This window comes from Equus asinus, chromosome 10 (assembly GCF_041296235.1).
Source record: "Equus asinus isolate D_3611 breed Donkey chromosome 10, EquAss-T2T_v2, whole genome shotgun sequence".
Classification (NCBI taxonomy): domain Eukaryota; kingdom Metazoa; phylum Chordata; class Mammalia; order Perissodactyla; family Equidae; genus Equus; species Equus asinus.
Genome location: NC_091799.1, coordinates 32,479,156 through 32,506,722, shown reverse-complemented (window position 1 = coordinate 32,506,722; position 27,567 = coordinate 32,479,156). Strand labels below are relative to the sequence as shown.

The 27,567-nt window shown below is 41.0% G+C and overlaps 1 protein-coding gene across 11 annotated transcripts in view; it reads right to left on the bottom strand.

Moving 5' to 3' along the window:
- Nucleotides 1–27,567, bottom strand: part of SUSD1 (sushi domain containing 1) — a 130,180-nt gene that overhangs the window by 60,689 nt on the left and 41,924 nt on the right. For 8 of the 11 annotated variants that reach the window (XR_011506287.1, XM_070518978.1, XM_070518973.1 and 5 more), the window contains 4 exons: nucleotides 25,076–25,255; nucleotides 8,078–8,175; nucleotides 7,045–7,231; nucleotides 231–343 (listed from right to left, as the gene is read on the bottom strand). Coding sequence is in view for 10 of the 11 variants with exons in the window: in XM_070518978.1 (XP_070375079.1) it covers nucleotides 231–343; nucleotides 7,045–7,231; nucleotides 8,078–8,175; nucleotides 25,076–25,255 (578 nt within the window). In the remaining variant the exon portion in view is untranslated. The remainder of the gene's footprint in view (nucleotides 1–230; nucleotides 344–7,044; nucleotides 7,232–8,077; nucleotides 8,176–25,075; nucleotides 25,256–27,567) is intronic. The other 3 variants (XM_070518977.1, XM_070518974.1, XM_070518976.1) reach the window with 3 other exon arrangements.

The window sequence follows — 27,567 nt, the reverse complement described above, 5'->3', positions numbered from 1 at the left end:
GTGAAATACCAGACAGGGAAAATGATAGCAAGTCACCAAATACAGTGTCTTCCTTCCATTTAGTCCTTCACTCGCATCCATCTCACGTCTCACATCCATCTCTAGAAATAAAATCAAACTGTCTAGAAGTTTATTGTGTCAGTATTTTTAAAAATTTTGGATCCTCTCTTGGAGAACACCCAAATTTTTAAGTGACACAATTCTTTGATGGATAGCATAAGAGATCTTACTTGGTACATTCGTTCTGATCCAGCTTTCCTAGAATGCCTGTTCAATTTCAAACAAGCTTCATTAAATATTGAAATATTGAAAGTTCCATCATCTTCTAAGAGATCGTCTTCTTCTAAAAGATAAGAGAAAACATATGGAAAGGCTGCATCATTTTACCAGAATGTATCATGGCCAAGTACAATCGAAACTCTGAGATCTTAAGAGAGCCAACGGGGTGTTTAACAGCAAGAGCAATACATTTGGCTTCAAGTCCTGGCTCTGCAACTTGTGAATTGCGTGACCTCAGCTAAGTCACTTAACCTCTCTGAACCTCAGTTTCCTTATTTGTGAAATCAACTAATCCACTTTGCTTTTCTTACATCACAGGCTGTTGAGAGAATCAAATGGAATCATGTAAACTAATACAGCTGTGATATTTTTAGAAAGTTAATCCTATCAGTTGAACAATCCATAAGTAAAATGTCACGAAGTTAAGTATATCAATAGCCAGAAAGTCTAAGAATAAAGAAAGAGGTTAAGAAAAGTCAAACACCATGGGAGTTGAACTCTCAGAGCAGGTGTTTCCAACTTAGAAGATGACCAGAAAGTAGACGAGCAGGCAAGATTTTTGTATTTCAAGAGCAGACAGTATTTCAAGAGCTACTCAGATGACTAAAATTATTTTTACTCATTATTTTACTGAGCAAAATAATCAAAGAACAGACTTCTTCCAACCACTGTATAAAAAGAGTCACTTCACGCCTCTTCAGTCTAGTACATTCCTTCAGTGGTCTATTTTCTTAATGTAATTAAAAAGAAGAGGTTTGTTACTTAATAAATACAGAGCTTACAGAAAATCCAGGAGTACCATGGCTAATTTTCAAGGAAAAGCAAATTTCCTAACAAACGAGCCTTTACATTTTCTACGAATGAGAAAAAGTTTAAATGCCTATCAGAGAGAAGCTTTTTATCACTATCTTTTATGTGTATTTCTCCCACGGGAGTCTTTGCTACCTGAGAAGTAATAATGATAACAATAAATTATTCTATTCAAAATCGGAATTGTCCACAGCATTTTAAATATCCCTGACATATGCAGCACAAGGCAATTAGCTGGAAGAAAATATTCTTGGCTATAATTGGAAAATGTAAAAATATGGTTATGAGAGAGAATTTGAAGACCTATCTATCATATGTGCTGTCCTTTATCTTCACAACTTTTATTTTAAAGATTTCATAAGGACATCAGATAAAAAAATTGCCACATGCATGCATATGATTTTGAGGCAAATATACGTATGTAAGAAAAACTACATACATATATGTATATGTCTGTACACAAACAGAACATACAGCCAAAGTAGTGTCTGCATAGTTCCCATCTCAATATGATTTTCCCACTTATAGCCAGTATAGTCTGAATTCAAGAAGAGATGGCACTGTGAACAAAGGCATATGGCTCCCACTTGCCACCCCCAATCCTCACAGAAGTGACTGAGAATAGTAAAAATGGGTCAAAATTTGCATCTGGGTTGGAAAGAAGGGTTGGTTGCCATACACAAAGCAGAAACATGAAGATGTTTCTGCTTAGCACAGCGTGAAAGAGACTAGGAGAAAGCAAGACACCGAGAGCTACTGTGCAACATGCCTTCCAAGCAAAAGATTATGGTCTCAAAGTCTCAAAGGAAGGACTGGTACCCACAGTGATGGGGGTTGGAAGCAAGGACAGGCCACAGGACAAATAAGTGATGAGTGTTCCAACTGGAGCCATTTAGCTCAGTGGTTCCCAATCCTAACTGCACATCTGAATCACCCAGACACGGCAGACCTGAAGTAAAGCTTAGACATCTGTATTTTTTCTGAATTCACCAGGCAATTCTGATAGGCAGCCAGGACATATGCACTCCTATTACTATTACTCCTACTCTGACTACTAACAACCCTTCCTTAGCATACTGGAGATCAGTCACAGGAAAGGACTTCTAAGGGGAGGCCAAGGGACCTGGAGGTTCCACCTGACAGAGAGCCTGGGTTGACAGAAGGAGGGACCTGGTTCTTTGCCGCCTCTGTAGGCTACAGAACCATAATGAAGGCAGGCAATGCTGAGCTGGCCCAACAGCAACAGCTTCACCAGTCAGGACAGCAGAGTGCTCAGAAGAAAGCTCAGGGCAGTGGGCTTTCCCACAGCTGCTCCCCAAAGGAGGCTGCATCGTCCAACCAGCAGTAAATCCTTCAAGATGAGATCTGAAATAAGCGTACTAACATTATCCAATAAAAAGTAAGATCAAAGGGAATGCCGTCCATTTTATTATGAGGGAAATGTCAGACCCAGATAAAACTTTTATCTCCCAAGGATAAGTGATCTAGAAGAAAAAAAAAAAACCTCTATGAAATGATTCTACAAAAAAGAAGAGGGAGATCGTGCTTAGGAGGCAAATACTGAGCAAAGTAATGATAAAACGAGGCAACATCTGTTTGCACTTTCAGTAAAAAATTTTAAAGATAGGTTCAAACAGATAAAGGCTGAGATAAGAAAAAAATGCAATTGCAGAGAAGAACCTGGTTGAGAGAGGCAGAAATAAAAAGGGAAGGAGGTGAGGGAAAAAAAAGGAAATGAAAGTGCAACAACAGAATTGAAAGTGCATTAAAATAGTAAAGATGAGAAATGTCAATACATATACGCATAAATGCACATAGAGAACAAACTTGCTACATACTCATAGAAGGCAGAGGAAAAAGACATGGATATAAAAAAGGAGAAAATAGCAGACCAATGCAGACAGACAAGAAATTCCACATAGGAGCATTTGAAGAGCCAAAAGAACAAATGAAAAAAATCCCATAATCAGAGATTCAATGAAAGAAAATGTTCCTAATGTAGACAGACCGAAATCTGAAGACCCAAAAACTCACAGGCTACAGGGAAAACTTAGTGAAAAACATTAACGTTTATATCACCCATGACTGAAGTTTCATGAAAGAAAGGATTTCTGTCTCATTCACTATTGAATTCCCAACGCCTAAAACAACGTCAAACACATAGTAGGTAGTCAATAAACATCTACCATGTGTATGAATAAATGATTAAAGTCTTGAATTTCATGCATAAAAAAGCCTCTATGATATTGAGGCTGAAAAATCAGATTATCCACATAGGAATTTTTTTAAATCACATCTTCTTCAAATTCCTCTTTCGAAACTTTAAATTCCCAAAGCCAATATGACATGCCTCCAGAATTCTGATAACAAAGGTTACGGCCCAAGAATTTTTTCTTCGATCAAGCTCCCATTTACTTGTGAAGACAACAAAAAGACATTCTCAGATAATCAAGGGCTCAGAAAGTACCCCACTCCTCAGTGAGCAAAAGAGAGAAATCATTGTGCAGCGAGAGACAAAAACAGAGAAAAAATAGAGAAGCTTTGGTGTGAAAGGACTGGTAGTAAGCAGAAAAACCATTAAAACATAGATTTAAATTAAACAAATTATTGTTTAAATAATTGTTATAAATATTGCTATAAATCAAGATAAAAATGAATTCTGTAAAGACGCAATACGTGTTTAAAATTATTAAAAATAAGAAGCTGGCAATAAAATGCCATATTAAACCAATCCCATAAGGGAAGCAAGAGAGGAAGGAATGAAAACTACAGAACTCTAACTTCCGTATCTCATTCAGGGAGAAGTGAACATTAGTTCTGTCTTAACACTGGTAATCAGAGAAATACACATTCACATAGGATTTGTTTTGTTTTGTTTTTTAATGTGTAACGTAGAATAAAAGCAAAACCTCTACTGTCTGAATCACTGAAAAAGGAAATCTGTGGGACAAAAAGAACAACGGACATAACAAAGTAGCATAAAAAAGCGAAAAACTAAAATAGGATGACAGAAGAAAGGAAAATCGTATCACCAACAATAGTAATGTAAATTGCTTATCTACTCAAAATAAAACTGTTCTCAGAAAGTCTGCAGTAGAAGCTGTCTCCTAGAGGACATCTACAGCAATATTATCCAGAGAGCTTTTAAGAACAAAAGTGGGCCAAGGCATATCCTGCAAATAGAAGCACAAAGAAAGCAAAAAAACCAATATTACCATCAAAGTATAATTCAAGGCAAAAAAGATTTGACAAGAAAAAGTGAGCCATTTGTTACCAGTGAAAGTTAGAATCTACAACTAAGATATCAGTCATGAACATAAATATCATCGCATTAAAATGTGTGAGACAAAGCAATTAGAATTTCTAAGAGAAACTGAGAAAAATGGCAATCCAAGTATGCAAAAAACAACAAAACGTAAGTGGTGAATAACCTGATTCAGAGAGTTGATTTAAGACTAGATCTTACTCTACCTACAAGCAAACACTCTGCCTTATCATCACAAAACTTTGCCAAACAGTAAGCCCCAAGAAAATGTCAAGAAATTCCTCCAAACAATACCAAAATGTAATAAAACTAGAAATTAACAACAAAGTGTAAATGTTAAAAAAAAAAAACCTACCACTTGTATAACACACTTATAATTAATCCTTCAATCAATGGGGAAATTAAAATAGCAATTATATAATGCTTTGAAAGTAAAGATAAACAGAACATATATTAACACACTCATAAATAATTCTGCAATCAAAGGGAAAATCAGAATAGTAATTATGTCATGCCTTGAAAGTAAGGATAAAGAGAGCAAGTATCAAGGCCTAATGAATTCTGCCAAAGCTCAAATCCGGAAGGGAAAAAAAGCATTAAAGACTTTTATTATCAAACAGGAAAGAATGGAAATAAGTTGAATTATGTATTCAACTCAAGAATTTAGTAATAGAACAATATAACCAACTTAAGGGGGAAAATTAATGAGATAGAAAAAAGCAAAACAATTTAAAAACCCAAGAGTTTATTCTTTGGAGAAAAGAACAGTAATAAAACAGACAACCCAAGCTAAGCTAACCGATTTTTAAAAAGAGAGAGAAAAAATTAGGAATCGAAATAACCTGGGGTTATATAACCTATAACCCCAGAGGCAGTGTAAACAAATATTCCATATGACATTCTGTTAACATATTTAAAATCTCAACCAAATGGATATTTTTTTGGGGGGGGGGAATATAAATTATAAAAATTGACTCAAGAAAATGTGGAAAACATAAACAGACCAAAAAAAACAATCAAAGAAGAAACTGACAAATCAAAGAGTTCTCCCTCAAAAGGGGTGAGATTTAAAAGATCTTATGAGCAGATGTGTCCAACTTTAAAGGAAGAGAATAATTCCAAAGTGATATAAACTTTTCCAGAGCATACAAAATATGGAAAACTTCCCAATTCATTTTAAGAGAACTAGCATAACCCTAATAATGAAATCAGGTCGCTAAATGTGCAGGATCTGGGGGGAGAGCATGACACATCTTTACAACAGAGCATAAAAAAACAGAAAAGACAAAACCTGAGGAGATAGTGAGTAAATATAGAAACATACCTTGTTCCCAGTTGGAATGACTCAATAAAATTCCCAATTCTCACTAGATTAACTTGTGAATTTAATCCAATTCCACTTAAAATTTCAGACAGAAGAAAGAGGTCTAGAGATATTAAAAAACTCAGCCACGGTCACCCAACTCTTCAACACAGAGTTAAGATGCAAAACCAGGTCTGTCTGACCCCAAAGACCGCGCTTTTCCCAGTGGAAATTAACTTGAAGAGGTAATTGGATATTCGTGAAAACAGCTGACACTGAACGGCAAGCTGTCACTCTGACTGAACAGTGACAGATGAGTTGGAAGTCCTGGGATAATCTTTTAAAGAAGACATATTCCTAATAAATCCACAGCAGTTGATTATTAATTTTGAGCAAGTTTCTCCAATTAGTTACCACATTAATTTGACAATATCTTTCCCTACACATTACTTACTTAGAAAGATATCATTTTATTTATATACAAGTATCCTGGGACCTAATTTGTGTAACTTTGTAGTTGGCTTTATATTAAGATCGGCAGACTTTTTTATTATTTCTGCCAAATCCGTGTCACTTCCCAGTTCCTAGCAGCAGCAATACCTGAAGGCTGAGATATATTTTCTGAAGTGGGACATCAAACAACTAGTTGAGAACTACCTCAACTCCCCCAAAATAATAAATGGCACCAATGGCTTCTCAAGGTCTGCTTATAAGGTATTTAATTAGTCCTGACACCCTATAACCAGAATTATGAAAGAAACTTACTGTAACTGTCACAACGTTATTATAAAAATCCATGTGATAACTTTGCGCACTGAGGTTCATTACTACTTCTTGAAGCTCCTTCCTGCTCACTTTTCTTTTCACCCACCATACCACCTTCCTGCATCCTAGGGCTCCCTGCCCCGTTCACTTGCCCACTCTCAACTTGATTCCCCACCCCCATCCGTCCTGGGGTCAGTTTCCATCCTGGATGCAAAGCTGCTAGGTCAGCTTCCCTGGTTCTTCCTCTTTCATAGGCAAGAGTCAAATAACTTTGAGATTCTTACCGAAGATAGGCCACGTGGCTGCCTTAGAGAATTGAGAATTGGCTGAATTGTCACCTAATGTTCTCCTCTTCCACATGCCTTCTTATTACCTTCTATTTCAACCAGAGGACCCAGCTGAGAAACAATACAGCAGTGCCCATTCAGCCTGGCACCAAGAGAATAGGAATCTCTCCTACTAGACCTGCTCTGGTTCTGACCCCTGGAGCAATTACATTCTCCTGGCTACAAATCTCAGACAGCAACTATGAACTCTCCCACCCAGCTGACTCTGAAGCACATTTCCCCACATCTTGTGCTGAGTATTTTCTTGGAGGAAATGAGACTTCCCCTCTACCTACCAGCTGTCTGGAACCCAATGGTGGTTGGCACAGAGCGTCTCGGGGGGGCAGTGGAAATGCTCACGGTGTAGTTGGTGGCTTGGTACAAATCTAGGCACACTTCTGGGGTCCTGCTGTCTGTGGTCAAGTTGACTGTCTCCTCATGAACTGACTCCATCGGATCCAACCGTTGTCCTTTTATGTATATCTTAGCAAGGGGAAAAGACAAGAGACCCCACCATGACTCTGGTTAAAACAACTGAGACATGGGGCCGGCCCCATGGCCGAGTGGCTAAGTTCGCACACTCTACTTTGGCGACCCAGGGTTTCACTGGTTTGGATCCTGGGCGCAGACACGGCATCACTCATCAGACCACACTGAGGCGGCATCCCACATGCCACAACTAGAAGGACCCACAACTAAAATATACAACTATGTACTGGGAGGATTTGGGGAGAAAAAGCAGAAAAAAAGAAAAAAACAACTGAGACAGACTTTGTGGTGCTGGATCCTGTTCTCCTCCTATCCCCTTTCACGCTGCACTGCACACGTGGGGGAGAGAAATAAGGTAAGCCTCTGCTATCAGGTATCTGATGAGGAAGTCTGATCAGCCCAGGAATCAATAAACCCTAAGAAGTGACGAAAAATGAGGAGTCTCTCTGGGGAGTGCTGTCCTGCTCACCAATGACCAGCAGTCAAGGGAGGCAGTCACAACCCGAGAATCACTCGCCGCATCCTGTCACCAAGTCAGCAGATGCTTCTAGCATGATACTCGGGGGAGTGAAATACAAGTGCTTGGGAACAAGCGATAATGATGATGCCAAATATAAACACATCCCCACGCATACACCCTGTTGAATGACAAATGCATTAAACACAAAATGTAAAAGAAAATAATCCAGATATCTTAAAAATTCTGATCACTTTTTAAAAGGACAAGAGGATTGGAAGCAATTAGACTGAGAAGCTCTTAAAGAAGCTAGTCCCTCCAACTCATGTTCCCATAGGATACTATTTCTGCCCCAGCAGGAAAAAGTAGGTTATTTTACTTACCACATAGACAATCTTGGAGTTTATTCTTCCTGGATTTATTTGCCACCTCACACAGGTATTATTAAATACTGATACATCACTAATTTCTGTAATTATTTCTAAAATGGAAAAAGAGAGGGTCCGTTCACAAAATGCATCAATGGGCTTTGGAGAAATCCTAACGGCAAGGACATTGAAGGGCATGACTTAGTTTGGTTTTTTTTTTTTTTGTTCCTTTTAAAACTGTTCTTTTAAAGAGCAGTTTTAGATTCACAGCAAAATTGAGGGGAAGGTACAGAGAATTCCCACATAGCCCCTGCCCCCACACATACACAGCCTCCCCCATTATCAACATCCCCCCCTAGAATAGTGCATTTGCTCACAATTGATGAACCTACACTGAGACATCATTATCACCAAAAGTCCATACTTTACATTACAGTTCATTCTTGGTCTTGTACATTCTATGGGTTTGGACAAATGTATAATGACACATATCCATCATTACAGCATCATACAGAGTATTTTCACTGCCCTAAAAACGCTCTGTTTATCCCTCCACCCCTCCAACCCCTGTCAACCACCGATCTTTTTACTGTCTCTATGGTTTTGCCTTTTCCAGAATGTCATATAGTTGCAGTCACACAGTATGTAGCCTTTTCAGACCGGCTTCTTTCACTTAGTAATAAGCGTTTAAGGTTCCTCTTTGTCTCTTCATGGCTTGATAGCTCATTTCCTTTTAGTGTTGAACAATATTTCATTGTCTGGATGTACCACAGTTTATTTGTCCACTCGCCTACTGAAGGACAACTCGGTTGCTTCCAAGTTTTGGGAATTATGAATGAAGCTGCTATAAACATCTGTGTGCAGCTTTTGTGTAGAAATAAATTTTGAACTCATTTGGGTAAATACCAAGGAGCGAGATTGTTGAATGGCATAGTAAGAGTATGTTTGGTTTTGTAAGAAACCACCAAACTAGGGCATGACTTGGTTTATCTGCCCAGCTGATATCTCTGCCGATCACTATTCATGCTCTGATTCAGAAACCACATCAGGCAATTCAAGCTACCCCAGGCCAATGACCCAATTTATCTTCCTCATGAATGAGCCTGGCCCACTACCTGACTTGGAGGAAAAGAGGCCTGCTTGAGTACAGCAAGAATTCCAACCTGTCATTGGTCTGACAGGCCACTGGATGCCACTGGTGTTCTACTCATGTGGGATGGAAGGTGGCACAGAGCCGTGCCCTGAATCACCCCAGCAGCTGCACAGGTAAGATCTGTCCTGGCTCCTTCATCCCACCCGGCTGACAGAGCACTCCTATTTTCAGGTCACTGCTGTTCCCAAGAGGGAAATGACATGCATCACCACATAGCACCGTTCCTCAGGAACAGCTTCGGGTAAACTAAATAAATTCTCCACAAGGTCCCTGGATACTTGTGGGATTCCTTTAACTGAAGCTATTTAATCCTGATCTATCAGGAAGTCACCGATTTCTTCAAGTTGTTCTGTCTCTTTTAAATATTCTGCATGTATTTCGTGTAATGAATTTGGCAACGTGGGAAACTGTATTAGGATCTTGGTTCCATGAGGTTACACAGTTTCCACTGGACCCAGCTAAGCACCTAGGAAATTGTTCAGATGGGAAGAGGGCAAGGATCTAGCTTTTTATCTATTTAAAATCAAATTCCCTGCAGATAAGTAAAACTCTCTATTTCCAGATGACAGAATCTTGTCTATAAAAAAAATCCTAAGGAATTCACACAAAAAAACTATTAGAGCTAAGAGAGATGTTCAGCCAGGTTGCACGATATAAGGTCAAGTTACAAAAATCAATTGCATTTCTGTACGCTAGCAAGGAACAATCCAAAAATGAAATTAGGAAAACAATTTCATTGACAATAGCATCAAAAAGAGTAAAATTCCCTGCAGATAGAAGCTACCATTCCATCATCCCTGGGGGAGGGGATCCTCATTTCACCATATGGGAATATTCCGCATTCCCACTGAATGAGGCAGCCCTTAAGGATTCTTTAGAACCTCTCAGCCTCAGCTGTTATTTGTGCCACCCCTACATGGGCTTTGACAAGACTGTGTCTTGTTTCCCATTCTGGGGCTTCCCTGTTGGGGTGCCCACACCCAAGCGCATGCAATCTGGAAGTGCAGGGGGATTAACACGTCATGGGGACAGGAGATAGTGGATAAATCTTCCCCCCACTCTTCTTCCCCCTGAAGTGTCCCACAAAGACCTCTCAGGGCGCTGTTGCCCAGAAGGAGTGATCACCTGTACTTAGCGGACCCAGCGCAACAAGGCATCTTTATATTGGCTCTCCTTCCTTCTCTGCTTTACTCACCTCAGCCCTCACTCCTGATTCCTGGCAAAATCATTCCCTATTGTACAAGAAATACAAGTGCTCTGCTTCAGGCTCTGTTTTTTGGGAAACCCAAGGTAAGACTCCCATCAAGAAGGGCGAGAGAAAAAGAGCCAAGATGGCGCCGTGAGTAGTCCTCTTTGTCTCTCGCCCTTCGAGTCTACAATTATTTGGACACTTATCGCTTGACAAAGGATATCCAGACAGCATCTCAGGACGTCTGAGACACCCACGCGACTATACATCGGAAGGCGGATGGACTTTCCTCCGGGAGGATGTGGAAATAGGTGAAAACTCTCCGACCCCGACGGGCAGCCTAGTACCCGCAAGCGGCTTTCTTCCAACGGACGCCCCCAGAGGATCCACACACATCTAGGGCAGGAGCGAGAACACAACAGAGGAGCGACGGTGGAAACAGGTGACCAGAACCCTACCTAAACCCCCTGCAATTACTCCTAAACGCAGAGGGAAACTTTGGAGTTGCACACCTGAGCCCGCGGGGAGAGTCTCTCCCCGCCATTGGCGGGGAGACCCAGCCTGGTGCTCGGGGCGCCCGGAGGGTCCCAGAGAGAGACACGGAGGGCACGGAGATCTCCCAGCTGCCGTTGCCCGCCCCGTGGGACTAGGGATTGCCGGAGATCTCGGAGAGGACCGGGGCCAGGGGAATTTTCAAAGGCCGGTTCTGCGACCCGGAGGGGAAGCGCCGGAGCTCCGCCCGGGCAGCAGACAAAACTCTCTGTCTGCCGTTAGCAGAGGGGCCACGCTGAGCATTCACGGCTCCGGGAGAGGCCCGGAGAGAATCCCAGAGGGCGGGGCGACCCCCAGCTGCCGTTGCCCGCCCCGTGGGTCTAGGGATTGCCGGAGATCTCGGAGAGGACCGGGGCGGGGGGAACTTTCAAAGGCTGGTTCTGCGACCTGGAGGGGAAGCGCCGGAGCTCCGCCCGGGCAGCAGACAAAACTCTCTGTCTGCCGTTAGCAGAGGGGCCACGCTGAGCATTCACGGCTCCGGGAGAGGCCCGGAGAGAATCCCAGAGGGCGGGGCGACCCCCAGCTGCCGTTGCCCACCCCGTGAGGCTAGGGATTGCCGGAGATCTCAGAGAGGACTGGGGCTGGAGAGAGTTCCAGAGACCCAGCTTAGTAGCCTAGGGGGAAACCCTACAGGCTCACAGCAGCCTTAGGGAAAGCCTCTGCACAGCACCAGTAGAAGGCACCCAGCCGCCAGCCACAAGGCTGGAAGACCCCAGGGCAAAAGCAGCATAGCTAGGTGTACTAACCACAGACTGTAGAAGATGCCAATAGCTCTCCTGCGACCCATAGAGGACAAGTGAGATTTGGTGGGTGCCGACAGCAACGGAGCGACAAATATAAGTGATCCCACCCCTGGCTGCTGGAAAAGCCCATAACACCGTTGCAGACCCCAAGGAGAGAGCACATCTAGGTGGGCTGCAACAGTAGGCACCTGCAGCCTGAAGCCCCCCTGTGACGGCCCCCACGGCAGAGGAGGGAATCCAAAGGGCCACTGTGGCTACAAAGAGGGGCCCAGGCCCAGTTAGCAACTACGGACAGGGTTCCTGGTTGGTGAAATATAAACAGCTGCTCCTCCCACCGCAGCAGCTGAAACAAGTGAAAGGAGCAACTAAACTCTATCTCCATGCGGAGGCACCAATCAACAACATCAAGCAATATGAAAAAATACATTAAATCTCCAGAACAGAAAGAAAGCAACAAATACACAGAAAACAATCCCAAAGAAAATGAGATATATAACCTAAATGACGATGACTTCAAAACAGCCATCATTAAGATTCTCAATGAGTTAAGAGAGAATTCTGACCGACAACTCAACGAGTTCAGGAGCTATGTCACAAAAGAGTTTGATACGGTAAAGAAGAACCAAACAGAAATATTGGAAATGAAGAACACAATAGAGGAGATTAAGAAAAATCTAGATGCTCTGAACAGTAGGGCCGATAATATGGAGGAAAGAATTAGCAATTTGGAAGATGGCAATATAGAATTGTTGCAGGCAGAGGAGGAGAGAGAAGCAAGACTTAAAAGAAATGAAGAAACTCTCCGAGAATTATCAGACACAATTAGGAGATGCAACGTAAGGATTATAGGTATACCAGAGGGAGAAGAGAAGGAGAAAGGGGCAGAAAACCTATTCAAAGAAATAATGGCTGAGAACTTCCCAAATCTGGTGAGGGAGATGGATCTTCAGGTGACAGAAGCCAATAGATCTCCAAACTTTATCAATGCAAGAAGACCAACTCCACGGCATATAGTAGTGAAGCTAGCAAAAGTCAACGACAAGGAGAAAATATTAAGGACAGCCAGGCAAAAGAAACTAACCTACAAAGGAACCCCCATCAGGCTATCAGCAGATTTCTCAGCAGAAACTTTACAGGCTAGAAGAGAGTGGAATGATATATTCAAAAATCTGAAGGACAAAAATCTACAGCCGAGAATTCTCTACCCAGCGAAAATATCCTTCAAATACGATGGAGAAATAAAAACTTTCCCAGATAAACAAAAATTAAGGGAGTTCATTGCCACAAAACCTCCTCTTCAGGAAATCCTCAGGAAAACCCTCATTCCTGAAAAATCCAAAAAAGGAAAGGGGCTACAAAACCAAGAGCAGAGGAGATAAGTAGAAGGACAACAACAGAGAGTAGCAGCTCTACATCAGAACAGATTAAACCATGGGACGAGAAACAAAGGAAACTGAAGAAAACCGGAAAACAAGACACAAAATGGGAGTGGTAGGCCCCCACGTCTCAATAATCACTCTAAATGTAAATGGATTGAACTCCCCAATCAAAAGACACAGAGTGGCAGGATGGATCAAAGAACAAGATCCAACAATATGCTGCCTCCAGGAAACACACCTCAGCCCCAAAGACAAACACAGACTCAGAGTGAAGGGATGGAGAACAATACTCCAAGCTAATAATGAACAAAAGAAAGCAGGTGTCGCTATACTAATATCAGACAAGGTAGATTTCAAAGCAAAACAGATAAAGAAAGATAAAGAGGGACAGTATATAATGATAAAAGGGACTCTCCACCAAGAAGACATAACACTTATAAATATATACGCACCCAACACAGGAGCACCAAAATTTGTAAAGAAACTCTTAATAGAACTAAAAGAAGACATCAACAACAATACAATAATAGTAGGGGACCTCAACACACCATTAACACCAATGGACAGAACATCCAGACAGAAAATCAACAAGGAAATAATAGAATTAAATGAAAAATTAGACCAGATGGACTTAATAGATATATATAGAACACTTCATCCAAAAACAGCAGGTTACACATTCTTCTCAAGTGCACATGGAACATTCTCAACGATTGACCATATTTTGGGAACCAAAGCAAACATCAATAAATACAAGAGAGTTGAAATAATATCAAGCATCTTTTCTGATCATAACGCTATTAAACTAGAAATCAACTACAAGAAAAAAGCAGAGAAAGGTGCAAAAATGTGGAGACTAAACAACACGCTTCTCAACAAACAATGGATCATTGAAGAAATTAAAGAAGAAATCAAATATTATCTGGAGACAAATGAAAATGAGAACACAACATACCAAATCATTTGGGATGCAGCAAAAGCAGTCCTAAGAGGGAAATTCATCGCAATACAGGCTCACCTCACTAAACAAGAAAAAGCTCACGTAAGCAACCTCAAACGACACCTAACGGAACTAGAAAAAGAAGAACAAACAAAGCCCAGAGTCAGTAGAAGGAGGGAAATAATAAAAATAAGAGCAGAAATAAACGATATTGAAACAAAAAAGACAATAGAAAGGATCAATGAAACAAAGAGTTGGTTCTTCGAAAGAATTAACAAAATTGACAAACCCCTAGCCAGACTCACCAAGAAAAGAAGAGAGAAAGCACAAATTAATAAAATCAGGAATGACAGAGGAGAAATCACAACAGATACCAATGAAATACAAGAGATCATAAGAGAATACTATGAAAAACTATATGCCAACAAATTGAACAACTTGGAAGAAATGGACAAATTCCTAGACTCCTACAATCTCCCCAAACTGAATCAGGAAGAAATGGAGAATCTGAATAGACCAATCACAAGTAAGGAAATAGAAACGGTAATCAAAAACCTCCCCAAAAACAAGAGTCCAGGACCAGACGGCTTCTCTGGAGAATTCTACCAAACATTCAAAGAAGACTTAATACCTATTCTCCTCAAACTGTTCCAGAAAATTGAGATAGATGGAGAACTCCCTAACACATTCTATGAAGCCAACATCACTCTGATCCCCAAACCTGACAAGGACAACACAAAGAAGGAGAACTACAGGCCGATATCACTGATGAACATAGATGCAAAAATCCTCAACAAAATTTTGGCAAACCGATTACAGCAATACATCAAAAAGATTATACACCATGATCAAGTGGGATTTATACCAGGGACACAGGGATGGTTCAACATCTGCAAGTCAATCAACGTGATACACTACATCAACAAAATGAAAAACAAAAACCACATGATCATCTCAATAGACACAGAGAAAGCATTCGACAAGATCCAACACCCATTTATGATAAAAAACCCTCAGTAAAATGGGTATAGAAGGAAAGTACCTCAACATAATAAAGGCCATATATGATAGACCCACAGCCAACATCATACTCAATGGACAAAAGCTGAAAGCCATCCCTCTGAGGACAGGAACAAGACAAGGGTGCCCACTTTCACCACTCCTATTCAACATAGTACTGGAGGTGCTGGCCAGAGCAATTCGGCAGGAAAAAAAAATAAAAGGAATCCAAATAGGTAACGAAGAAGTAAAACTCGCGTTGTTTGCAGACGACATGATCTTATACATAGAAAACCCCAAAGAATCCACAGAAACACTATTAGAAATAATCAACAACTACAGCAAAGTAGCAGGGTATAAAATTAACGTGCATAAATCAGTAGCATTTCTATACACTAACAATAAACTAACAGAAAAAGAACTCAAGAACTCTATCCCATTCACAATCGCAACGAAAAGAATAAAATACCTTGGGATAAACTTAACCAAGGAAGTGAAGGATCTATACAATGAAAACTACAAGACTTTCTTGAAAGAAATAGGCGATGACATAAAGAGATGGAAAAACATTCCTTGCACATGGATTGGAAGAATAAACATAGTTAAAATGTCCATACTGCCTAAAGCAATCTACAGATTCAATGCTATCCCAATCAGAATCCCAAGAACATTCTTCACAGAAATTGAACAAACAATCCTAAAATTCATATGGGGGAACAAAAGACCACGAATTGCTAAAGCAATCCTGAGCAAGAAAAACAAAGCCGGCGGAATCACAATCCCCGATTTCAAAACATACTACAAAGCTACAGTGATCAAAACAGCATGGTACTGGTACAAAAACAGGTCCACAGATCAATGGAACAGAATTGAAAGCCCAGAGATAAAACCACACTTCTATGGACAGCTAATCTTCGACAAAGGAGCAGAGGGCCTACAATGGAGAAAAGAAAGTCTCTTCAACAAATGGTGCTGGGAAAACTGGACAGCCACGTGCAAAAGATTGAAAATCGACCATTCTTTTTCACCACACACCAAAATAAACTCAAAATGGATCAAAGACCTAAAGATTAGGCCTGAGACAATAAGTCTTTTGGAAGAGAATATAGGCAGTACACTCTTTGACATCAGTTTCAAAAGAATCTTTTCGGACACTGTAACTCCTCAGTTGAGGGAAACAATAGAAAGAATAAACAAATGGGACTTCATCAGACTAAAGAGCTTCTTCAAGGCAAGGGAAAACAGAATTGAAACAAAAAAACAGCTCACTAATTGGGAAAAAATATTTACAAGCCACTTATCTGACAAAGGGTTAATCTCCATAATATACAAAGAACTCACACTGCTTAACAACAAAAAAACAAACAACCCGATCAAAAAATGGGCAGAGGACATGTACAGACATTTCTCAAAAGAAGATATGAATATGGCCAATAGACACATGAAAAGATGTTCATCATCGCTAATCATCAGGGAAATGCAAATCAAAACTACACTAAGATATCACCTTACCCCCGTTAGATTGGCAAAAACGTCCAAAACCAAGAATGACAAATGTTGGAGAGGTTGTGGAGAAAGAGGAACCCTCATACACTGTTGGTGGGAATGCAAACTGGTACAGCCACTATGGAAAACAGTATGGAGATTTCTCAAAAAGTTAAAAATAGAAATACCCTATGACCCAGCCATCCCATTACTGGGTATCTATCCTAAGAACCTGATATCAGATATCTCAAGAGTCCGTTGCACCCCTATGTTCATCGCAGCATTATTTACAATAGCCAAGACGTGGAACCAGCCTACATGCCCAGAAACTGATGATTGGATAAAGAAGATGTGGTATATATACACAATGGAATACTACTCAGCCATAAAAAAAGACGAAATTGGCCCATTCACAACAATGTGGATGGACCTCGAGGGCATTATGTTAAGCGAAATAAGTCAGTCAGAGAAAGACGAACTCTATATGACTCCACTCATAGGTGGAAATTAGTATATTGAGAAGGAGATCTGATCGGTGGTTACCAGGGAAAAGGGGGGGTGGGGGGAGGGTACGGAGGGGGAAGTGGTGTACCCACAACATGACTAACAAAAATGTACAACTGAAATTTCACAAGCTTGTAATCCATCATAACATTAATAAAAAAAAAAAAAAAAAAAAAAGAAGGGCGAGAAAGACAACTCTCTATCTCACAAAATGGCGCTCCTCAGCTCAGCTCCCGTCCCTCCCTTCTAGTCAATCTCTTCTCAGCCTCCAAGTGGGAAAGGGAACCTACACCTTAGGCACCTGTAGGGTCAACTCATTTCTCCTGTACTCAGAACCAATGCCACCTTCAGAAAGACCCTGGGCTACAGAGCCCTTTGCCCACAGAAGACTTTCCATCTTTACAAAAGCATCCCATCAGCAGCATCATGAGACTCTACGTCCCACATTACCTGGTCTTGGGTATGCCCAGGTAGGCTATCAGTAAGTGGGGATAAATGGAGGCAGAGAGAGGAAAACAGGCAAACCCCTGGAGGGACACCAGAGGATCACGTATGGCTGTCTAAAGCGTTCCTAGGTCTCTCAGCAGTACTTCCCCCCAGAGCACAGATAATTTGAAATCAAAGAAATACTCCAGTTGTGGACATGCGTACCCTAAGACAGGCAAAGATCCTATCCATTCACCCCCTTGGGTAGCATAAAGATGATGCTGGTACCAGTCTTTTATCAGCTTGAAAAAGCCCCAAATATTCTTGGCCCCTTGCCTCTCTGCTGCCCTTCAAAGCCTAGAGCTCTGGACTCCCCTGCTCGCTCACACAGCCCACTGAAACCAACTCACCGCCTGGTCCAGAAGGAAAGAGAACATCCCACCTCTCACCTCTCTCTGAGTTGCTAGTAAAGCAAATTTCCTTCTCACTTAGGGCCCTTTGCCACCCAAGCAGAGCTTAGAAAGGAGACACAGACATGGAGGACTCCTTTCTTGGCCTTCCTTTTTCCCCATTCACTATGATGACTGCAAATGACATCTCAAAAATGCCATCTGCCTCCAGCCTGTGCCATGCTCTCTGCACAGATGGGACCCAGATCCGATTATAGGGATGTCAGAAATTTCATCCCAAGGAGCAGTTTAACAAGGTTTGGTTGCTTTTCCCGCCAGGTGTCTACAAATAAGCTGGAAAGTCTTGATAAACATATCAGGTATTAAACATTCACAACAATGCTGCCCTTTTAAAAGAGACAACTTAGGAGGCTACGCCCTAATCCCAATAGTACCGATAGCTGAAAAGATTTCTGTAAGTTCTCTTTGGAACTGATTCTAGGGCTCTTTATTCACTATTCACTTACTGAACGCCTAGTATCCTACTGTGCCAGGCTCTGGGCTATGACAATGATCAAAACATAAGTCCTCCCCTCAGGAACATGGTGTCTATTGGAGGGAGCAAACATATGAGCAGGTAAATGACAACAAAGTTACACACAAGTATATGGCAGGGTATAGAGAAAGAAGCCACGAACTCTCACTGGAGGCCCTGGGGAAGTGGATTCATGGAGGGCATGCCCTTAACAGATGAATGGATGAACAGCAGGGAAGACATCTAAGCAGACAGAACGGCAAGTCTAATGCCTAGCTGTAAAAGGGTGTGGCACACTCAGAGTGCTGAGGGAGAAGTGTCACGTGACTGAGGAGGAGGAAAGATGGGAAGTGAGGTTGCAGAGGGAGGACTGGGAAAGAACTTGACTGCCAGACTAAGTGCAGACTTACTCCTCTGAGCAATGGAGAGCTAAAAGCAGGAAAATAATGGGAACTTCTTCTTAAGAAAGATAACTCTGGTGTATGTTGAAGGGGACTCTGGAGTACAGAAGAACCGGAGCTCACAAGGAAAGAACACAATACCATTTACTCAGTGAGTACAATACATCAAACACTGATAGGTCTTTATAGACTTGTCCTCATCTTCACAACAGCAAGAAACAATAATAACAACAATAATGAGTGAACATTTATTGAGTTATTACTACAGACCAGATAGTATGTATAATAATTTCAATGCATCATCTATTTAATCTTCAAAATAACCCCATGAGCTAGATACTGTGTCCTCTTTATAAACCTGAGACTTAGAGATGTTAAGTGACCTGCCAACGGTCATACAGGCAAGTTAGAACCCAAAACGATATCTGTCAGACTCTGAAGCCAAGAGCCTCTTCATTGAAGCAGTTATTCAGCCAAGAGGTAAAGAGATGAAATCAGGGCACTGTATTTAAAAATATGAGGCAATTCTGAAGGAGTAGCAATAGGAGGTGAGAGATAAGGAACCGCAAGGAGTCTAGGCTGACTGCCAGTCTTTGAGCTCCGGAGTCTGAATGGATTGCCTTCTACTGTTCTCTTAAGAAATATAAGAGGAAGCAGACCAGGTCTGTAAGAAAGAGACTAATGAATCGTGTCTAGAACATGCTAAATCTGAGGTCTCTACAGACTACCCAGGTGGAAAAATAGTCTTGAAAGTCATCAATATGTGGATGGTAGTTGAAGGCCTGGATGCAGGTGAAGCATCCAGGTAGGACATAGAGAATGGCCCAATGGCAGAACACTGGGACACCCCAAAACCCAAGGGGATACCAGAGAATGAGCAACACGGAAGAAAGTAGGAGGTTGGCTGAGAGAGTATGAGCCTAAGAAGTAAAGGAAAGAGAAGATTTGAAGGAGTGTCTACTTCTTCAAAAGTTATCTCCCTTCCTTCCCACCAACCCCCCACAACCTCCTCACCTCCCACCCGAGAAGGGCCTGGAGCAGATTATCAAGGCACTGGGGGCAAGCTCAGTTTCTCTCTCTTCTCTCACATGGCTCCTTCTCCCCTGATGGAGTGCCCACAGCATCATGATTAGATCTGAGGTTTGGCCCTGGGTAGAGGTAGGCAGAGCAGGCCTTTGGCTTGTCCAGTTGTAGGAAGCTTAGGTATCTCTGGCTTAAAGAAAAAAAAAAGAGGCCCCCACAGCATCCAATTGAACTCTGTGCTGGATCTGGGGAACCAAAGCCTGAGTGGGTAGTAAAGTTCCTTTGATTTGCTTTAGATTCTCTGTGCAGTACGTGTGCACGCATTGTGTATATAAATGTACACGTATATAAAGTTATGTATTTAAGTATTCTATTAGCATCCAATATTTCTCTATGTTACTTATCATATTTGTAACTAAGTAATTTTGTAATTAGTACTTATTGTCTCTTTCTCCTAAATGTAAGCTAGATGATGGCAAAGATAGAGATGGTTTATCTCTATCCCTGGAAGCTAATACAGTGCCCTGGACACAGATATTTTTGAAATATTTATTATTTGGTTGAATGGATGAATGAACAGACGGATGATCCACAATGCTAAAAGTCGTGGAAAGGTTAAGAGGAATGAAGACCGAAACTAGAACATGAGTGTGGTGGTCAGGTGGCCATTAGCGACCTCACTGAGAGAGCTATAGCACAGTGGGCTGTTGGATGCTTGATTCTCCTTCAGAAGGGATGGGATGGGAGGGAACAGAGACAATGGGCATAGACGACTCTTTCAGAAGTCCCATTAGGGCAGAGACCAGTCTACTGAACTCTCTTGGTTTCCAATTTTATATCCTTTTTCCTTATTTTTGGAAACAGTAAAAGGTCACACAGAATAAATTCATGTGACCCAAACAGATGGTCAAGCTCAATGTCATTTCTAGTTAAATGTTGTCTCTGATTTCAAAAGTAATATGACTGATATCCTGATGTGACTCATAAACTAGCTCCAAAGGCAATTCCCAGAGATTGCAACAGACATGTTCAGATAATGGCAGCCTCGCTGAAATGACGGTATGGCTTACCAAGGTGACTACTTGGAAGAAATGCATGTTTGGCTATAAGAATTCTGCTATGTTTCCTTTCTTTTTTTTAAGTCTTTAGAGTCACATAAAATAGGTAGAAGTAACATGGCTTAGAGGAGTGTCTTCCTAAAATGCATTACACACTTTAGGATGATTTTTGATAGTCCTTGAATAAATTTTTATATGTTCATTTTGTATTGATTTTTGTGTATATTAGAAAAATATACCAAATTCATTAAACTCATGATATCACATATATTACATAGTGTCCTTGATCAATAAATTTAAGTTTTAAATACAAATTGTCTTAAGAAATTTATTAAATAACTAATAGTTTGGTGATGGCAAACACTGTCAGAGTGGTATACAAACAATTCAAGCTTGGGAAACACCGGGGTAGGAGAGAGATTTTGGGCTTTCAGGGCTTACAGACCTGAGTTCAAACCATGACTCTGCCCTTTACTAGTTACTGAATGACCCTGTGAACGTTGCTTAACTTCTATGAGCCTCAGATTTCTCATCTATGAAATGAAAATAACAATACTTACTTCACAGGGTGTTTCTGAGGACAAGTGAAATCAAGCATTAAGGCCTCTGGCAGAGCTCTGGGCATGAAAGTGGGTGAGCAATCAATGGTAGCTAAGATGCTTGACCATCCACACATTATACACATATTCAAACAAACCTCAGCCATGGGGCTATTTATATAAATGTGTCCACTTATTCCAGCTGACCTTTCTTTCCCGTCTGAAATGTGTAGAGCTGCAAATGAGCAGTCACTGGGCTGCAGGGTCAACAACACAACAGAAGGGGCAGGGGCTCACAGGAGGCATTTGAATTAGGTTAAGGGTTCAAGAAGGATCCTAGCGGATAAACAGTCTGTGTTCCCAAAGAGATGTTACCCTTCTAAGAGCACGGAGAGAATGAGCGTCAACCTTATAATTATTAACTCAGATTTTAAACATAAAAAGCCAAATGACCTGTGCAGAATGAGAGCCAGGGCCAGTCTTATCAAGAATGAATCAACCTCTTTGATCTTGAGGTAAAGCAACTCACTAAACAGCAAGCTTCCACCTGGGGTTTTTCCAGACGCTAGAGTGGTTGCCTAATTCTTAGCTGTCTGGAGTTTCCAGTCCAGATCGGCCTCAAAAAAAAAGTCCCACCATCTTGCTGGAGTTCACACTCCATCAAAAATATAGACAGACCCGTGCTATTAATCCAAAGGGGCTCCAACAATATTTTTAAGGCAACTAAAAACAATCCAGGTGAAAAGATAAATTATTCCACCCAATTGGAACTAAATATTCAAGTATAAAAAGAGGGGGAAATGGAATGAAAGCAGAGGGCAGAGGTAGAAGGCATTCAGAGGGTAGGCAGAAAAGTATGAGAAAATGGGGGGAAAAACCCAAAAGTTTTTTGAGGAAGGTAAATACAAAATACACAGAGGGAGTTGGGACAGAAGGGGAGGTGTGAAGAAATGGGTAAAAAATAGAGAAAAGAAGAAAGAAAGGGGGTAGCTGAGCAAAAGCCATGGTAATCAACATCTCTCGCTACATTTCCAGAAGCCTCTCCTACCTACCCACCCAGCGATCATGTGCACTGCACCATGAATTAATCAGCATGTAAATCATCCCCTTTATCTGCGGAAATTGAATTTAGCTGCCAATCTTGATTGAGGGCATAAAGGCCTCCTCACAGAAAGATCACAGCTCTCAGGGAGAATGCCTTTTCTCTCCTTAAATCAAAGCTTGCATAAACCCATGGAAACAGCTGCAGCTGGAGCCACAGACTTTGTGAAAGGTGGCAGGCTGAGGACGGTAATTATAATTAGCAGTTACATAACATGTTTGTTCTTCAAAGTGCCCTACAAGCATCAGCTAATTAATAGCTTACTATGCCCCATGCAGGTCCACTGGTTTTTCACGTAGTGACTAATCCTTGTACCCCCACTGAATTCTGAATGGCGGAAGCGGAGCAGGTAGAGCAAGGAAGCAAACGGCTGAGGGTGCAGCTCTCTTACCAAGTAACTCCACAGGGAGCTCTGGGCCAAGAGCACTTCCCCAAACATTGAATTCTGCATCCCGTGAGGCAGCTGCCTTACCTCCTCCAAATAATTCTTAGAGGTACTGTTAGAGATGCAACAATAGGTTGGAGATGACCATCAGTCCCGTCCAATATAGCATCAGAACTTCTCAATTTCCCCAGTTATTCAAGACTAGGACCCTGGAGTCCTTGGTTAGAGCGAGTTATAGGTTTGCTTTTGCTTCTCTGTGCAAATTGGGCAAATCAATGAGACCTCCCTAAGAGAAGGTTGAACTAGATCTCTGGGTTCTCATGCATGGCTACCCTTCTTTGTTTCTAGGGTTGCAGTTGCTAGCCTACATCCTCTTGGATTTTTGGTGGAGATGATTGAGTGTGGGAACTGCATGACACAGGCAGGGCCTCAGCAGCAGAGCTGAGTTCTCCATCTTCTCCAGGGATGCTTTACCCAAGGACTTCAGAGGTCCACGAACACTTTGAATTTGTAAAACATTATATGTATATTTGTATGTGCACTTCTATGGAGAAAACTCTGTTTACCTTATTGCCCTGTAAATTCCAAGAAGATAGTATCTGGTAAAGTACCTCACACATGGTGTATGCTAAATAGATATCTATTGAATGAACTGATAGATTTCTCCAAATCCCTACCCCCAAAATGGTTACGAACCACTGCTCTGTGGACAAATAATCACCAGCAGTCCACATGTTTCGCTTGCTCTGGCTGGACTTTCCTAGGGAAAACTTTGATTGGCAAGACATTTTACCATCATTATGTTGTAAGTCAAACCAAAGACCCAAACCAAAGCTCCCTTGAGATTTTCCTCTTCAGAGCCAAGCAAGTCAACATCTAGAAATACATTGCCAGAGCCATTCAAGACTATGTGACAAACATTTGTCACACCCCCTGACCAACCACCACCAATGGTAAGAATTGCCTTTTTCCATCTTGTTTCTTGGAGGCAGAAGTGTAAAATAAAGCACATGGGAGCCCACACTTCTGATTCATGAGAAGCTCTTCTTCAAGCAAGGCTAATAATTTTAGTAAAAGACCTAATATGTGCATGGTGCTTTAAACTTTTCAAAACGCTCCCCAGAGATTATCTCATTTGATTCTCTCTCAACAACTCTTTGAAGTAGGAAAAGCAGACTTTTTCCTCCCTTTTATAGATGAGGAAATTGAGCTGAGAGAATAACACCTTACCTGATGACACACAGCTAATATATGACAATGTCAGAATTTGAACTGAAGTCTCAAAACTCCTTTCACCAGTTACGCCATTTTGGGGTATATATCAAAAGAATCGAAAACAGGGTCTCAAAGAGCTATTTGTGTATCCATGCTCATAGCAGCGTTATTCACAATAGCCAAAAGGTGGAAGCAACACAAGTGTCCATCAATGGATGAATGGATAAACAAAATGTGGTCTATCCATAAAACAGAATATTATTCAGCCTTAAAAAAGAAAGAAATCCCACCATTTGTGACAACATGGATGAATCTGGAGTATATTATGCCAAGCAAAATAAGCCAGTTACAGAAGGACAAATACTGCATGATTCTGCTTATACGAAATAACTAAATTAGCCAAACTTATAGAAATAGAAAGTATAATGGTGGTGCCAGAGGCTGTGGAAAGGGAGAAGTGGCCAGTAATTGTTTAACGGGTAGAGTTTCAATTCTGCAAGATGAAAAAGTTCTGGAAATTGGTTGCACAACAATGTGAATATACACAACACTTTAAAATGGTTAAGATGGTAAATTTTATGTTGTTTGTATTTTACCACAATTAAAAATAAAAATAAACATTAAGAACCTCTTTATCATCACACCACCTTTCCTCTGAAAAGCTGTCAACATGTGCTAAGTTATGACTTTTAGGTATGCCCCCCTAAGAAAATGGTTCACGGAGAAAAATTTCTCAGCCAGCCAAGCAGAGGAGACAGGAATCGCTGTAATTTAAGGTGAGTTTCAAAAGATGGAGGCATAAAATATTCTCTCTAACTTATTTTCCCAATCCACTCTCTAAATTTTCAGGAATTAGCTGACAAACCTAAAGCCACCCAGGTGAATGGCACAGCCAGGGAAGGTACACAGAGTGAGCAATCCAACAGCTTTAGGTCTCATATTCCCATTGGCTGTTTGCGTCCAGGAAACAGGAGCCCCACAGAATAAAGTCTCTACCTGTGCATGTCAAAGTACTTTCTCTCCAGGTGCCTTTCTCTGTGCAAACGGAAACGATCTTTCCTCCAGGGCTCTCAAAGCCCTCTTGACAGACATAGTGAGCCACGCCGCCCAGGCTGGAGCTGGGATTCCCCAGCAGGATCGCATGTTGCACTTCCGGCGGGCGGCCACAGTTGATCTCTGCAACCAGAAGAGCACAGCACTAGTCATGGCCCCCAACTTCTACCCCTATAATTCATATTTTAGAAATAAACATTTAGTAATGATAGGGTCCACTCCTATGGGAAAAGAGAAAACACCAACCCCATCAAATAATCTAATCACAGGTATATAAAATAAGATTGTTCAGAGAAAATAGGTATGTCTGACTTTAATGAAATTTACAAACATGTATACATAGAGAATATTCCAATTATGAGATTATTTACATTATAAAGAATTCCTTGGTCAATGAAATAATCCATCTCAGGGTTCTTTTAAATATTAAGATTTTCTGGTACTTTTTATTATGTATCTTCAGGTTATTAACTCCTGAGTAGAAGATAATGCAATTGTAGGAGCTTTGTTACCAACTGAATATTACACAAAACATATATAAAATCTCTGAACTTTTTAAAGCAAATTAACGGGGAAAGTATTTATAGTCTGAACATTCCTTTTATATGCACCTTTCAAAGAAAAAAGTCAGTTGCACAGAGGGAGACAAACAATTATAAAATTGCTATGAAATTTCTTCTTGGCAACTCCGACTACTAGAAGGCACTGGAATATTTACAGAGAACTATATGAAGGAAAAGGATGATGACATTACCATCTTGGACCCAGCCAAGCTCTACTTCACATAAAAGTAAAAGAAAGTCATTTTCAGACATTTTACGATTTAAAAATATCCACGTGTATGTCTTTAGAAAAAAAATTAAACATAAATCCAGTCCAACAAAAAAATGAATTACAATAAATATCCTAAGAAAGGAGGAGGACAGGTTTCAGAAGAAACACAGATAAGTCTCCATAAACATTTAAAGGTGACTGTAGGGCTTGATGTAACTAGCAGTGAAGGATTCTAAAACTAAAAGCTGAACAATGTAAAAATATTAATAATTTGAAAACAAAATTCCAAATTATTTCAATAAAATCTGACCAGTGAGGTGAAAGGAAGAAATAAAACATGGGGAGGGGAGCTCATAGATACAATTTATTCAAGAAAGCGTAATAAATATGAAATAAGGTGGTCATAATAATTCCATATATAGCCAATAGTCCCAGTTACACCTAAATACAGGAAGAAAAAAATATATAACTTTTGAGATTCTTTCTGATTTTTAGTTTTCTCCTCAATCTGTAGAAAGCCAAGAAAATGAAACACTCCTGACATCCAGACTTTTAAAACATAAGTCCATTTATTGAGATAAAGCATTCAAAATAGGGAAAATGGTATGATCTGTTCCCAACTCCCCATCAACCATTCTTGGCCTTAGAAATAGGTGGCTCCTCTTAAATGAGCTTCTGATACGGAATTGGTGGAATTGATGGAATTGCACTGCTCTCCACCCCATTGCGCATGCTTGGTCTGTTGCAGAACCCCAGACTTACTTCCCTGAGGGATGCCTCCCAGAGCAAGGTTTCCTCTGTTGTCATTGGAATTATTATAAGACCATCAATACAACAGCTCGGCCCACCTGACCAGTCCCTTGGCTTTGAGATTTATAAAAAAGAGTGAGTCTCTGGTCAGTGCAGATTCAAATCACGAGCAGTTACGGGACCAGAATAAGGTGGCCAATTCATAAACCCCCTAACTCTGTCTACATCTCAAGTCCCGTGGCCGCTCACAGGGCCTTGTTCTCTTTTCATAATATGTTTACCAGACACAAGACTCTTTGCCCTTCATCATGTTTTCCCAGCATCAAACCTTTAGACATATTTACGAGGCCAAAACATTCCAAGACATGAGTATATTTGTGTGTACATAAGCAACCAACTGAACAAGTGGTTAATGTTTCATAAGACTGCCCCAGTCTTTGTTGACATCGAAAACATGTAGTTTAAGCCGGGGTTCAGTTACAGCAGGAAATAGAGGGAGCATCAGGGAAGAGATTGAGGGTGTGGGTTTATGTAGGTTTACGGACCTTGAAGCTGGAATTCTAAAGAGCACACTAGAGAGGTCTGGAAGGGAACCCAGTAACGGACAGTTAGATTAAGAGACAAGCACAGACACTGAAGGGAGAAGAGTACAGAAGATAACTAAATGGGTAACTGATTAGATATACAATATCTTACTTATTCCTCACAGAAACCCCTGCAAAGCAGATGGTTTTTTCTCATGTAGTTTATAGATATGAAAGTGGAGGTCCTAAGAGCTCAAGTTACATTTCAAAGTCACACCACTAGTAAAAGATAGAGCCGACATGCAAACCATAGTTTGTGTGATCCCAAAGTCTAGGTCTCTTGAATCCGGGCAACCTCACGACGACGAGGTCCACACTAGCCCCTGA